The sequence below is a fragment of the Rhinoraja longicauda genome, chromosome 11 (assembly GCF_053455715.1).
Source record: "Rhinoraja longicauda isolate Sanriku21f chromosome 11, sRhiLon1.1, whole genome shotgun sequence".
In the NCBI taxonomy this organism is placed as follows: Eukaryota; Metazoa; Chordata; class Chondrichthyes; order Rajiformes; family Arhynchobatidae; genus Rhinoraja; species Rhinoraja longicauda.
In genome coordinates, this window is record NC_135963.1 from 42,745,511 (window position 1) to 42,761,550 (window position 16,040).

At 42.1% G+C, this 16,040-nt stretch overlaps 1 protein-coding gene across 1 annotated transcript in view; it reads left to right on the top strand.

The window, feature by feature from the left end:
• Positions 1-16,040, top strand: part of cop1 (COP1 E3 ubiquitin ligase) — a 61,477-nt gene that overhangs the window by 39,125 nt on the left and 6,312 nt on the right. Inside the window, exons 15-18 of the mRNA XM_078407500.1 lie at positions 3,203-3,319; positions 10,136-10,253; positions 13,438-13,562; positions 14,430-14,590. Coding sequence (XP_078263626.1) covers positions 3,203-3,319; positions 10,136-10,253; positions 13,438-13,562; positions 14,430-14,590 — 521 coding nt within the window. The remainder of the gene's footprint in view (positions 1-3,202; positions 3,320-10,135; positions 10,254-13,437; positions 13,563-14,429; positions 14,591-16,040) is intronic.

The window sequence follows — 16,040 nt, forward strand, 5'->3', positions numbered from 1 at the left end:
CTGAAAGGTCTGTTATGTAGGTTAATTGGCTGGGTAAATGTAAAAATTGTCCCTAGTGGGTGTAGGATAGTGTTAATGTACGGGGATCGCTGGGCGGCACGGACTTGGTGGGCCGAAAAGGCCTGTTTCCGGCTGTATATATATGATATGATATGCTGCATAGCTCTGACTATCTGTATATTTAGGAAAGGCTGTATTTGAATTTTGTATTATGCATAGAGAAAGGGTTAATTAATGTTGTTGCAAAGAGCCCCTGAGGAAATCATAAAATGAAGGAATTTTAGATTAATTTTTAAAGTGATGCAGTTCAATTCAAACAAAGAAAATTATGGCAGTATGAGGATTTAATTAATTATAGTTGTAATTGCATTAGGGTGTATGGCAGACATGATGAGTGAGAAGTTGGAAATGTTATTATCAAAGGAGCCATGGTATTCTTGTACATAAGTAATTGAAAGCTATAATTCAGATGTAGCAGGCAATTAAGATGCCTTTAATACAAGAGTAAAGATGTCTTTTTTCTATTATGTAGGGTCTTAGCAAGACATCATGAGGTGCATTGTGCACAATCTTGGTCTACATGCCTAAAAAATGAATTTACTTGTTTTTGAGGGAGTGCAGTGAAAATTAATCAGTTGCGTTCTTAGGAAGGCAGGTCCATTATATGGAAAGAGATGAGTAGGCAAGGCCTCTAGAATTAAAAATATTGAGAGGTAATCCTCATGGAAACATACAATGTTCTTGACGGACTCAACCAGGGGGTTGGTAGGGTGGCGGGGAAGCAATAAGGGATGCTCTCCCTTTCTGAGGTGTTCTAGAAATACTCACCATCTTAGAGTTAGAACATAGGACTAAAATGAGGATATATTTCTTCATTTCAGCGGGGTGGATTGTTGGAATTCTCTGCCCCGGAGTGTGGTGGAGGCTGAGTCATTGATTTCATTCAAAGTTGAGGTGGATTTTTGTACATTAGAAAATTAAGGGGGAAAAAAGGGGATAAGGCAAGAAAATGGTGTTGAAACGGAATGTTAGCCATGGTCTGACGAAGGGTCTCGATCTGAAACGTCACCCATTCCTTCTCTCCAGAGATGCTGCCTGAGTCACTCCAGCATTTTGTGTTAGCTACCATTATATTGAATGGCATGCTCTTCTGTGCATCGAGTTCTTGCATCAGGATAGGTAGCTGTTTATAAAGTAAAATATCACTAGAATGAGTGGAAATGCCTGATTCTGCCAGCATGCCTTGCATATATTTTCATATCCATCTACACTGGATGAGAGTATGGCGGTTTTATTACTATTAATCTAGATGCCTGGATTGTTAATCCAATGGGGTGTATGAGGCTCATTAATTATATCTGAAATTTTCAGACTGTTCAAAAACATTTGATTCACTAAACAATGGCATCCTTATCAGGACTCCATGTGAGACTTGATCTTTTTGAAACTAGCCATATGTTAAGGAATGCTGTTGACTTTTAATTGCCCTTTAAATGGTCTGGCAAATCGATCAATACAAGACCATTTAGAACAGACAACAAAATTAATTAAAGTCCTCAATGTTACACAGGCAAGAATAGACTTTTCAGTTCTTTGAGCCAACTCCATTCAACAGTTTTCCTGTCTGTTCTCTTGAATGCTTTATTGCCCTACTGTCCAAACATCAATCTTGCTGAACTTGAATGGATTCCATGATTTGGCCTCCATTTCTCTCTGGGTAGAGTATTCTAAAGATTCACCTGTTTCTATCCTATTTTTACATTGACCAATGTAATCAGCCTTCTCAGATCTTCCTCCAATGCAAGTATATCCCTCTTTCGTGAGATTGCTGACTAATAGTGCACCTGTGAGCTGTGGATGGACAAAACCCTTGGGGCATTCATATAAATATTACTGATTGAATTGGGACTGTCAGAACACCTGTTCTAAGGAAGTAAGGGTATTTACAGACCTCCAAACTTTTGCAGGAGATATCAGATTTTAGAGAGGATCAAAGTAGAATTAAAGAGATTAAATCTCCAAAATGATGTGGGAAGAAAAGTGGATCCTTTGTTATTGAAGCTGTCCTGATCAAACACCCCTCCCAACCCTTCTGAATTTGGCGGAACGTTTCCGCTTTCTTATTTCATTTCTGCCATTCCGATTTTACCTCACATTTTTCAGCAAAACAGTCGGTAATTGCAATTTGTCAGTTCGGCCGCTAGAGGTCGCTAGGGGTTCCACGATAAATCCCCCGCCCCCAGGAAATCTCCGCGAAAATGTGGCACCTAGGCTGGGCAAGGCAGCCAATCTCAACCTCATCGGGATTTCCACGGCCAATCGGTGGGTTGAATTTGCAACTTGCGGCCGAGGCTCTGGAACTCCAGCCCAGCTGGAGCCAGCACATCTATCCCCATAGCCGACATCCTTGGCCAGCTAGATAAACCAGCAAAGCTCTGGAACCAAGAGTGCCAGAAAATCAGTGGTGGAACTGTAATGAGTAAATATTAAATTTAAGTGCAAGATTATATATCTGCATTAATTAATTGAGACACGGTTAAAATGTAAAACACAGCAGAAAAGCCAATTACCACTTTTTGGGCTGATTATCAATTAATGTGCAAATTTACTTCAACAAGTACTTCCAAGTGCATATATCAACTCTTTCTTCATAACTTAGTCATACATTTTATGACCATTGTTCTTTTATTCAATACCAAGAGAATTGGGATGTGTAAGGAAAAAGCAAAATAGAAAAAACAAAACAAAACAATTTGTGTTACAAAAAGTATCTCTGTTCAATAATCTTTCTATAAATACCAGAATATACTCATGATAGGCCTGACATTGTACATGTGGTTCAAGAACTACAGACTGTTGGAAATAATAGTCGTTTTTCACACATGAATGTAGCGCAACGCTTATGCGCATTTGGCGTGCATACTTATTTTTTGCTGAAAAGTTGCATTATGCGTCATATGAATTTTGATTTAAAATTCTAAATTTTGGACATCAAAATTATGAATTTGTAAAATCAAATGTTGGGAGGTCTGGTCAAAGCTAGCAGGCGGCAAATGGACTCTTGCGTTTAGGGATGCGAAATAACCCTGTTAGTCAACACTGGAATGTTTGTGTCATCATAATTTTACTATTGACAAATATCCCTATTTATATATGGTTGACTGACTTGATTGTTTTATTGATTCCTTTTGTTTAATTTCAGTGAAATTGTGGTCCACGAACTTGGATAACTCTGTGGCAAGCATTGAGGCAAAGGCGAATGTTTGCTGCGTTAAGTTCAGCCCAACCTCCAGGTACCACTTGGCTTTCGGATGTGCAGGTAACATCCCCTGAAATATGTTGATCTGTCCATTACTAGATCATTAGTGTTCTCATGTTACAGATGATGTGAATTTGAAATTCTCCTGGTTTATGAAGTGCCAATTATAAAACATGCAACAAGATTCACAGGAATTGCTGAAAGAAGTCACTTCAATTTTCATGCTGCAGAGATGGGGATCATTGTGGTTGCCACAGCAATATCTATTCCACCTTTTAGGTTGTGACAAGTGAACTTGAGCTGAAAAAAATCACAATCTCATTTGAGGGACATTGTTGCCTTTGCCATTTGGTGCTTCCACACTAGCTGTCTGTAGAGCAGTCTAGCCAGTCCCTCTCTCCTGCTATGTCTCTGCAGTCCTGCAAGTTAATTTCCATCAATTATCTATCCAAAGTCCTTGTGAAATCACTGTTCATACCACAGGCAGCGAGTTCTACATTTTTATCACTATATTTTTAAAAAGAGTTCTTCCACCCTCTTCTGAGAATCTTAACCGTGCCTCAATTCTTGTGCCTTCAGCTAGTGGGAATAACTTTTCTTTATCTGCTCTGATTGTAAACCATTGAAATGTGTACCTCATTTTCCCTCAGATTCCTTTTGTGCCAAGAACAATCCCAGCAACTTTCATTTTATTTTGCTGTTGCAATCCCTCAATCCTGGAACCACTCTCCTCTGCATCCATCACAAAGACAGCCTTCTTCCACCTCAAAAACATTGCCCGTCTCCGTCCATCCCTCTCCTCCACAGCTGCAGAAACCCTCATCCACGCCTTCATCACCTCCCGTCTGGACTACTGCAACAGCCTCCTCTATGGCGCACCCTCAAAAATCATCAGTAAACTTCAATACATTCAAAACTCCGCTGCCCGTCTACTCACCCACACCCCGATCCGTGACCATATCACCCCCGTCCTTTACAAACTCCACTGGCTCCCCATCCCCCAGAGAATCCAGTACAAAATCCTCCTCATGACCTACAAAGCCCTCCATAACCTAGCCCCATCCTAGATAGGAGTTACAGAGAGGTGGTCACTCCTAGACCACGGGAGGTAGACAAGTGGGTCACTGTTAGGGGGGGCAAGGAGCAGAGGCAGGGACTAGGGAGTACCCCGGTGGCTGTACCCCTTGGAAATAAGTACTCCTGTTTAAGTACTGTTGGGGGGGACAGCCTACCTGGGGGCAGCGACGGTGCCCGGGCCTCTGGCAAGGAGTCCGGCCCTGTTGCTCAGAAGGGTAGGGAAAGGAAGAGGAGAGCGATAGTAATAGGGGACTCTATAGTGAGGGGGTCAGATAGGCGTTTCTGTGGACGCAGTCGGGAGACCCGGATGGTGGTTTGCCTCCCTGGTGCCGGTGTCCGGGATGTGTCTGAGCGTGTCCAGGATATCCTGAAAGGGGAGGGAGAGGAGCCAGAGGTTGTGGTACATATCGGTACCAACAATATAGGTAGGATAAGGGAAGAGGTCTTGAAAGGAGAATTTAGGGGGCTAGGAAGAGAGTTAAAAAAAAGGACTTCCAAAGCAATAATCTCAGGCTTACTGCCTGTGCCACGCGATAGTGAGAACAGGAATGGAGTGAGGTGGAGGATAAATAAGTGGCTGAGGAACTGGTGCAGGGAGCAGGGTTTCAAGTTTCTCGATCATTGGGACCTCTTCTGGGGGAAGTATGACCTGTACAAAAAGGACGGGTTGCATCTGAACCTGAGGGGAACCAATATCCTGGCGGGGAGGTTTGCTAAAATAATTGCGGAGACTTTAAACTAGTACGGTTGGGGGGAGGGACTCAAACACAGATAGCTAACAGGCAGTGTGTGAGGCAGGAGGCAGAAAAGGGAAACACTCAGACCCAATATGTAGGAGAGAAAGAAGGGAAAAGAAATAAACTGAGAATAAGAAATGATGGGTCCCTTAAATGTGTATATTTTAATGCTAGGAGCATTGTAAGAAAGGTGGATGAGCTTAGAGCCTGGATTGACATCTGGAAGTATGATGTTGTGGCGATCAGTGAAACATGGTTGCAGGAGGGTTGCGATTGGCAATTAAATATTCCAGGATTTCATTGTTTCAGATGTGATAGAATCGGAGGGGCAAGAGGTGGGGGTGTTGCATTGCTTGTCAGGGAGGATATCACAGCAGTGCTTTGGCAGGACAGACTAGAAGGCTCGATTAGGGAGGCTGTTTGGGTGGAACTCAGAAATGAGAAAGGTTTAGCAACACTTATAGGGGTGTATTATAGACCGCCAAATAGGGAACGAGAATTGGAAGAGCAAATATGTAAGGAGATAGCAGATATTAGTAGTTAGCACAGAGTGGTGATTGTGGGTGATTTCAATTTTCCGTATATAGACTGGGAATCGCATTCTGTAAAAGGGCTGGATGGTTTGGAGTTTGTAAAATGTGTGCAGGATAGTTTTTTGCAGCAATACGTAGAGGTGCCTACCAGAGAAGGGGCAATGTTGGACCTCCTGTTAGGAAATGAGATGGGTCAGGTGACGGAGGTATGTGTTGAGGAGCACTTTGGGTCTAGTCATCACAATGCCATTAGTTTTAATATCATTATGGAGAAGGTCAAATCTGGACCAAGGGTTGAGATTTTGGATTGGAGAAAGGCTAATTTTGAGGAGATGAGAAAGGATTTAAAAGGAGTGAAATGGAAATTTTTGTTTTATGAAAAGGATATAATAGAGAAATGGAGGATATTTAAAGGTGAAATTTTGAGAGTACAGAGTCTTTATATCCCTGTTCGGTGGAAAGGAAAGAATAATAATTTGAAAGAGCCGTGGTTTTCCAGGGAAATTGGACACTTGGTTCGGAAAAAGAGGGAGATATACAATAAATATAAGCGGCAGGGAGTAAATGAGGTTCTTGAGGAATATAAAGAATGTAAAAGGAATCTTAAGAAGGAAATTAGAAAAGCGAAAAAAAGATATGAGGCTGCTTTGGCAAGTAATGTAAAAGTAAACCCCAAGGGGTTCTACAGATATGTCAATAGCAAAAGGATAGTGAGGGATAAAATTGGTCCATTAGAGAGTCAGAGTGGTCAGCTATGTGCTGAGCCGGAAGAAATGGGGGAGATATTAAACAATTTCTTTTCTTCGGTATTTACCGAGGAGAAGGATATTGAATTATGTGAGGTAAGCGAAACAAGTAGAGTAGTGATGGAAATTAGGAGGATTAAAGAAGAGGAGGTACGGACACTTTTGAAAAATATAAAAGTGGATAAGTCTCCAGGTCCTGATAGGATATTCCCTAGGACATTGAGGGAAGTTAGTGCAGAAATAGCAGGGGCTATGACGGAAATATTTCAAACGTCATTAGAAACGGGGATGGTGCCGAAAGATTGGCGCATTGCGCATGTTGTGCCCTTGTTTAAAAAAGGTTCTAAAAGTAAACCTAGCAATTATAGACCTATTAGTTTGACGTCTGTGGTGGGAAAATTAATGGAAAAGATACTTAGGGACAATATATATAATTATTTGGATAATCAAGGCCTGATTAGAAACAGTCAACATGGATTTGTGCCTGGAAGGTCATGTTTGACTAATCTTCTTGAATTTTTTGAAGAGGTTACCAGGGAAATTGATAAGGGCAAGGCTGTGGATGTTGTCTATATGGACTTCAGTAAGGCATTTGACAAGGTTCCACATGGAAGGTTGATTAAGAAGGTTAAATCGTTGGGTATTAATAGTGAGGTTGCAAGATGGATTCAACAATGGCTGAATGGGAGATACCAGAGGGTAACGGTTGACAATTGTATGTCAGGTTGGAGGCCAGTGTCTAGTGGAGTACCCCAAGGATCTGTGTTGGGTCCACTGTTGTTTGTCATTTACATTAATGATCTGGATGATGGTGTGGCAAATTGGATTAGTAAATATGCAGATGATACTAAGATAGGTGAAGTAGTTGATAGTGAGGTAGATTTTCAAAGTCTACAGAGAGACTTGGGCCTTTTGGAAGGGTGGGCTGAAAGATGGCAGATGGAGTTTAATGCTGATAAGTGTGAGGTGCTGCATTTTGGTAGGACAAATCAAAATAGGACGTACAGGGTAAATGGTAGGGAATTGAGGAATGCAGTGGAACAGAGGGATCTGGGAATAACTGCATTGTTCCCTGAAGGTGGAATCTCATGTGGATAGGGTGATGAAGAAGGCGTTTGGTATGCTTGCCTTTATAAATCAGAGCATCGAGTATAGAAGTTGGGATGTAATGTTAAAATTGTACAGGGCATTGGTGAGGCCGAATCTGGAGTATGGTGTGCAGTTCTGGTCGCCAAATAATAGGAAGGATGTCGACAAAATGGAGAGGGTACAGAGGAGATTTACTAGAATGTTGCCTGGGTTTCAGCACTTAGGCTACAGAGAAAGGTTGAACAGGTTGGGTCTTTATTCTTTGGAGCGTAGAAGGTTGAGGGGGGACTTGATAGAGGTTTTTAAAATTTTGAGAGGGACGGACAGAGTTGACGTGGGTAGGCTTTTCCCTTTGAGAGTGGGGAAGATTCCAACAAGGGGACATAGCTTCAGAATTGAGGGACAAAGGTTTAGGGGTAACATGAGGGGGAACTTCTTTACTCAGAGGGTGGTGGCTGTATGGAATGGGCTTCCGGTGGAAGTGGTGGAGGCTGGCTCGATTTTATTATTTAAGAGTAAATTGGATAGGTATATGGATAAGAGGGGATTAGAGGGTTATGGTCTGAGTGCAGGTAGATGAGACTAGGTCAGGGAGAATGGTCGGCGTGGACTGGTAGGGCCGGACAGGCCTGTTTCCATGCTGTAGTTGTTATATGTTATATGTTATATGTTATACCTGACTGACCTCCTCCACAGGCACACTCCCACCTGCACCCTCCGCTCTGCTGCTGCCAATCTCCTATCCCCCCCCATCCGGACCAAACTCAGATCCTGGGGGGACAGGGCCTTCTCCATCGCTGCTCCCACCCTATGGAACGCACTACCCCAAATCGTCAGAGACTCCTCCTCACTCACCACATTCAAAACATCACTGAAGTCTCACCTGTTCAGTACTGCCTTCAACCACTGAAGGTCACCTCACCTTCTGTCTCCTTTCTCTGTTCGTTTACTTATTTATCTATTTATTCACTTCCCTATGTTCTTTAAATCCCTGTAAAGCGTCTTTGAGTGTATGAAAAGCGCTATATAAATGTAATGCATTATTATTATTATTATTATTACGCTAGCAAAAACTAAACCAAAGTATAATATAGATTCAGTGCAATTTCATGAGCTTGAAGCCACACAACATAACATGGGCTAGGTTCAGGGCTACAACATAAAATGGGACACAAAAAACTGCAGATGCCTGAACCTTGAACAAAAACAAAGTATTGAAGAAACACAATGGGTCAGGCATCATCTGTAGAGAGAATGAACAGACGATGTTAAAGGTCAGGACAATTTATCAGACTGATGGAATAGGGGGAGAAAAACTGGAAGATAAAGGTGGGGATGAGACAACGCCTGTCAAGTGATAGGTGGATACAGATGGGGTGATTGGCAGATGAGTGGAGTAAATAACAAAAGAGAAAAAGTTTCAGATCAGGACAGAAGAGAAGAAGTGAAATGAGAGAGAGGTGGGTGAGAAGCGAAAGAGGGAAGATAAAAGGGAAATATGAGACTCCAGAATGGGAGATGGGCGTAAGGAGGAGGCAAAAGGACCAGGTTGACAACAGTGGTAGGTGAAATATGTACTCTGGGGTGGGGGCAGGGAAGGGGGGTTCTTCCTGTGTGCCGTTGAACTGACTAAAGCCCCGCTTCCCACCCGCCCTTGAATTGACTCGGGACCTCACTCTTCCCTTGAACTGATTCGGGCCCTGCTCCCGCTGAACTGATTCTGGCCTCCTGGAACTGACTCCGGTCCAAGCTCCCCCCCCCCAAGAAGTGACTCGGGTCCATGCTTCCCCCACCCCCCCCCGGAACTGTCTGGAGCCCCGCTCTTCCCTTGAACTGATTCTGGGCCCTGCTTCCCCCGGAACTGACTCTGGCCCCTTATCCTCCCCGGGACTGACTCGGGAGCCCTGCACCCCACCTGCCCATGAACTGACTTGTGCCTCACTCCCCCCAAGAACTGACTGGGCCTTCCCGCCCTCCCGATGCTCCGTAAGAGCTGACTGATGCTCTGCACCTCCCTTCCTTGGTGTATGACTATGACTCCAAATTATATTCCAAATTTGGACGTTGTGTGCAAATCTGGACTTCAAGTTGTAGGAGGGACATGATTGTACTCGAGAAGATGTAAAAGATTCACCGTGATGTTGCCTGGGATGAAATGTTTCAGACGTGAGGAGAGATGGGTTTGTTTTGCAGCAGAGGATCCTGAGGGGAACCGATAAAGATGTGTAAAATTATAATAAGCATAGTATAATAGTTAATAAGAAACACTGTCTGATGGGCTGCTGGAGGCAGAGACTACTGCAACATTTGAGGTATCTGATCTGGACAAGCCATTGAATTGCCAAGACTGGTAAAAGTGAATAGTAGAAATGGGTACAAAGTGGTTAACATGGATATGTTGGGCTGAAAGGTCTAGTTCTGAGCTATGATGCTCAGGCACAGATCAGTTGTTTTTTTTGTCAAATTTAGAGATATGGAATAATGAGGGAAGTTGGTCTTGTGTGAGAAGATGAAGATTACTGGAAGGTCACACTTAATCACAGATTATTTTTTTCAGTTTGTATGTGTATTGAAAGACCTGTTGCTTTATATATTGCTGTGGGTTACTCTTTCCCTACAATTATAGATATTAAAACAGTACTCTTGACTGGATCTTGCAATATAATCCATTTGTCAAATATTTTGTTTTCACAGATCATTGTGTCCACTATTATGATTTACGGAATACAAAACAGCCTATTATGGTCTTCAAAGGACATCGCAAGGCAGTATCATACGCCAAGTTTGTAATAGGAGAAGAAATAGTTTCAGCGTGAGTTCTGTTTTAATTCATGAGCTTTTTGTCTTCTATGCAAATTTAAGAATGTCCTGTTGTGACACGTGTGGGTCAATTGCACAATCCGATCACTTTTTATGGAGGATGCATTTGGAGCAGTGGTGTCTGTGGTTCACATTAGTCTTCGGTATCACATATTTCAAATCTCAATTTACCAAACAGCAGGTTAAGGAGAACTGAGGGCTTTTGTTATTAGTCTCATTCAAAAAGTGATAAATGGAAACAGAACCCAAAAAACAGCAAGTGATAATGGAAACAGAACCTAAAAATGGCTGGATGTGCAAAGGAATGTACAAATTGACGGAAACATGGCCATTTTCATTCATTCAAAACATATTTTTCCCTGCAATGTTACAACTGCTCACTCTTTTGAACTATCGCTCAAGCAACATTATCGTGATTGCCAATTACCAGACTGTTGTCACATGGCCCTGCTGCCACTCTTATGCCCACTTTCTTCCCTGTTTTTACACAGTTTCTCCCTCATCTCCCGTGGAGTTAGCGTTTTACAGCACAGAAACAGAACCTTCAGCAAACTGATGAAAACCTTTTGCCCACTAATACAATTGGTCTATATCCTTTAGTGCCTACCTATTTGGGTGTCTTATTTGAATGTCTTTTAAATGTGGTATTTGTATTTGGTTCTACCACCATCTCCTCTGGTGGCATATTTCCAGATATGTACTCTGTAAGATGCTTATCCCTCAGATCTGCTTTAAAATTCCTTCCCCTCACCTTGTACCTATGATCTCTTGTTTTTGTTCCCCATGTTATGAGCAAAATATTCTGGCTATTTATCCTATCTGCACCTCTTAAATTTCCTCCTCCTTTGATTATTGATACTCCATGTTCGTTGTTCAAGACATTAGTGAGGCTGCGCTTGGGTCATTGTATTTAGTTTTCGTCACCCTTCCACAGGAGAGATGCCATGAAACTGGAAAGAGTGCAAAGAGATATGAGGATGTTACCAGAACTCTGGGCCTGAGCGACAGGGAGAGACAAGGCAGGCTACGGCTTTATTCCTTGCAGCACAGGAAGCTGATGGGTGATCTTTTAGAGTTGCATAAAATGTAGGTGAATAGAAATCTTGAGGGGAATAGACTGGATGAATGAACTCTTTTTAGAACTAGAAAGGGTAGGGTTAAGGTGAAAAGGGAAAGAGTTATATACCTGAGGAGCAACTTTCTCAGATGGAGCATGGTGGGTATGTGAAATGAGCTACCAGTGGAAGTGCTAGAGGCAGATAAAATAACAACATTTAAAAAACATTAGGACAGTTACATGGATAGGAAAGGTTTAGAGAGAATGGACCAATTTATCAAATATGGGCAAATGGGATTAGGTTAGATGGGGCATCTTGGTCACCATGTGTAGGAAAGAACTGCAGATACTAGTTTAAATCGAAGGTAGACACAAAATGCTGGAGTATTTGATGGTCAGGCAGCATCTCGGGAGAGAAGGAATGGGTGACATTTTGGGTCGAGACCTTCAGACTGATGTCAGGGGAGGGGCGGGACAAAGATAGAATGTAGTCAGAGACAGTAAGACTGGTGGGAGAACCGGGAAGGGGGAGGGGCTAGAGCGGGAAGGCAAGGGCTATCTAAAGTTAGAGAAGTCAATGTTCATACCACTGGGGTGTAAACTACCCAAGCGAAATATGAGGTGCTATTCCTCCAATTTGCGCTGGGCCTCACTCTGACAATGGAGGAGGCCCAGGACAGAAAGGTCAGATTGGGAATGGGAGGGGGAGTTGAAGTGCTGAGCAACCGGAAGATTAAGTAGGTTAAGACAGACTGAGCGGACGTGTTCAGCGAAACGAATGCCGAGCCTGTGCTTGGTCTCGCCGATGTAGAGAAGTTGACACCTGGAACAGCGGATACAGTAGATGAGGTTGGATGAGGTGCAAGTGAACCTCTGCCTTACTTGGAAACACTGTTTGTAGGGTATGTCAAACAATCCCTGTTCCAGGCGTACACTGGCCCTATCCCCGATCTCTACCTCTGCTACATTGACAACTGCATTGGTGTTACCTCCTGCACCCATGCAGAACTCACTGACTTCATCAACTTCACCACTAATTCCATCCTGCTCTCAAATTCACTTGAACCATCTCCGACATCTTCCTACTGTTTCTAGATTTCACTGTCTCCATCACAGGAAACAGACTATTGACCGACATCGACTACAAATGTACTGACTCCCATAGCTATCTTGACTACACTTCTTCCCACCCTGTTTCCTGTAAAGACTTTATCCCCTACTCCCAATTCCTCCATCTACGCCGCATCTGCGCCCAGGATGAGGTGTTCCATACCAGGGCATCGGAGATGTCCTCATTCTTTGGGAAACTGGGGTTCCCATAAGAGGCCCGCACTAGAGTCTTCTCGATATCCCGCAGCTCCGCTCTTGCTCCCCCTCTCCTATCCTCTCTAGCCCCTCCCCCTTCCCAGTTCTCCCACTGGTCTTACTGTCTCCGACTACATTCTATCTTTGTCCTGCCCCTTTCCTTGGCATCAGTCTGAAGAAGGGTCTCGACCTAAAACGTCACCCATTCCTTCTCTCCCGAGATGCTGACCCGCTGAGTTACTCCAGCATTTTGTGTCTATCTTAGTCGCCATAGTTGGACAGAAAGGCCTGTTTCCATGCTGTGTGACTCTATGACTCTTAATGTGTGATTGATGGTCATCACAGGCTGTATGTCTCTATGAGAAGGTATCTTACTGAAACTACAGACTAGATGCAGGAAACGTGTTCCTGAAGTGTAGAAGTTCTCCCCTTAGAGTTGTACCAAATGTGTAGGATAAACCTTTTTTGGACAAAGCGTGGTGAATCAGTGTGATTCTCTTCTACTGAAAATTAATAAATATATATATAGTAATAGTTTAATACAGTTGTTATGGTTAAAGAGATCAAGGGATAAGGAAAGAAACCTAGAACTAGGGACTGAGAATTTCGATCATCGCCTATGATTGTATGAAATCGTGGAACCGGCTCTGAGTTAATTGGCCTGTTCCTTTTTTCTATTTTGTTTCCGTTCCTCCCCATCCCATGTTTTTGTCTCAAATGAATAGGTCAATTCACAGTAGGTGAGACCCATCGTGATCCTTGCAGATTATCATCCTCTTGTACACTATGGTATTGACATTGAGTTTGTTTGCAGGTCGACAGATAGTCAATTGAAGCTGTGGAATGTGAACAGACCACACTGCCTGCGATCATTTAAAGGGCACATCAATGAAAAAAACTTTGTGGGGTTAGCATCTAATGGAGATTATATCGCCTGTGGTGAGTGACTGACTTTAGTACCGAGTGTAGAGGTCTGAGTTGGAATAACTTGCATCAGTTCTCGGTGGGAGAGATTGTTTTGTCTGAGTGAGCCCTCAACACCAGTTCTCCCCAGAAAACAGCATTGATGCAAGCAAAGTGGCAGCTGCAGCAAGTAAATTGCTGTTGTGACTTTTTTTCTTGTAAATATGAAGATTTTATATCATGTATTTTAATCATCTTTGGGGCAGATCATAATTTATTGATCATCTTTGACATCAACAAATGTTTCTTTGAAGGAAATCGTAGAATTGACCGCAGCAACTGAAGTTGAATCTGATAATTTGAATCTGTCTGAAATTGAAAAAAATAGTTGAGAAAAAAATTATTACAGGGGCAAGTGTGGGTGAGGATTATACCAAAGAGATGGTGCGACCTTCATTGACCGAATCACGGGGTAAATTTCTTTAATTAAGATGAAAAGTTAGTATACATTAGTATCTGTGCATTTACCCTATCTATTCCTCGCATGATCTAATACATCTCTATAAGATCACTCCTCGTCTTCCTCCAAGGAATAAAGTCCTAGCCTGCTCAACCTCTCCCTATAACTCAGGCCCTCATAGTCCTGGCAACATCCTTGTAAATCGTTTGTGCTTTAATAAATAATATGCTCCACCATATATACTCTCTGCCTTGCACTCATTACCATCATCTCACGTTGAGCAATCTTACCACTTTGTATGCAAGATGTCATACTCTTTACACTATTCTTTCTGGTCAGCTGTGGAATTTGTTCCCATTCTGAAGTCTGGAGAGATGTTAATGATATGCTGAGTTAAATAATGAATTTTGATGGTGTGGCTTTAATTCCACTTCTCATTTCAGGAAGTGAAAACAATTCTCTCTACCTCTACTACAAGGGGCTCTCAAAAACACTGCTCACGTTTAAATTTGACACAGTTAAAAGTGTTTTGGACAAAGACAAAAAGGAGGATGACACCAATGAATTTGTCAGTGCTGTATGTTGGAGAGCATTACCAGATGGGGTAGGTGATGGTGTATTCAGTGTGTTGGTAAAATAACACAGCCAGCAGAATGGGAATTGTATGTTCAGTGCCCTCCATAATGTTTGGGCCAAAGACCCATCATTTATTTATTTGCCTCTGTACTCCACAATTTGAGATTTGTAACAGAAAAAATCAAATGTGGTTAAAGTGCACGTTGTCAGATTTTAATAAAGGCCATTTTTATACATTTTGGTTTCACCATGTAGAAATTACAGCTGGGTTTATACATACAGGGCTGATACGATCCTTGAATGTCCTTGAAAATTCACTTTTTATGATACAAGTATTAATTCATGCAGAGTAATGTGGCGTTTTTTTCATCATTTATAATGCGTATTTTTATTAAAAGTCGGGGAATATTGTTAGACCCCCCCACGATCTCGCTCTCTCCCTCCACCCCCCACAATCTCATAAAAGGGAGAGAGCGAGATCATGGGGGGTGGAGGGAGAGAGCGAGATCGTGGGGGGTGGAGGGAGAGAGCATAAAAACACCCTTTAATAAAATCTGACAATGTGCACTTTAACTACATGTGATTTTTTTCTATTACAAATCTCAAATTGTGGAGTACAGAGGCAAATAAATAAATGATGGGTCTTTGTCCCAAACATTATGGAGGGCACTGTATATATAGTGTGTGTTGAAAGATGTTATTGTTGATAAGCAGACAATAATTTGCTCAGAAATGCTGATTTTCATCATCTGCATTATTTTTTTGTTTGGGTTCCCACTTCTTTACCATTTCCCTGTAGCTTTGCAAATTATTCTTCAAAATGATCCTTGATTGGCTCAATATGTCTCTTAGTATCCACTTATGGTTTACATATTTTTTGAAGAACTTTGGTTTCCTTTTGTGGCAACATTGTTTTATTATGAGTGAAAATCAAATGTAATTGCGGTTGTGGGATATCTAAAGTACAAACAGAAAATGCTGGAAATACACACATCTGTGGGAAAAGAAACGACTAACATTTCAAGTTGAAGATCCTGTGTCAATTGCAGTGTCTCTTCCCAAAAATGCCGAGTAATTACAGCATTTTCTGATTTTATTTAATTCAATGTATATTTTTTACATTTTCTATTTTACTTTCACTCTGAACATTTTTGTTGTTCTCTAGAATTATTTGAGTCGTACACCCTTAAGTTTCAAGTAGTGTAGGAAAATAACTGCAGATGCTGGTACAAATCGAAGGTATCACAAAATGTTGGAGTAACTCAGCAGGTCAGGCAGTATCTAGGAGAGAGGGAATGGGTGACTTTTCGGGTCGAGACCCTTCTTCAGTCTGAAGAAGGGTCTCGACCCAAAACAGCACCCATTCCCTCTCTCCTAGATGCTGCCTGACCTGAATTACTCCAGCATTTTGTGATACCTTAAGTTTCAAGGTAATTATGTAACAGAATAAAGTTGATGCTTTAGTACAGGTCCAAAGT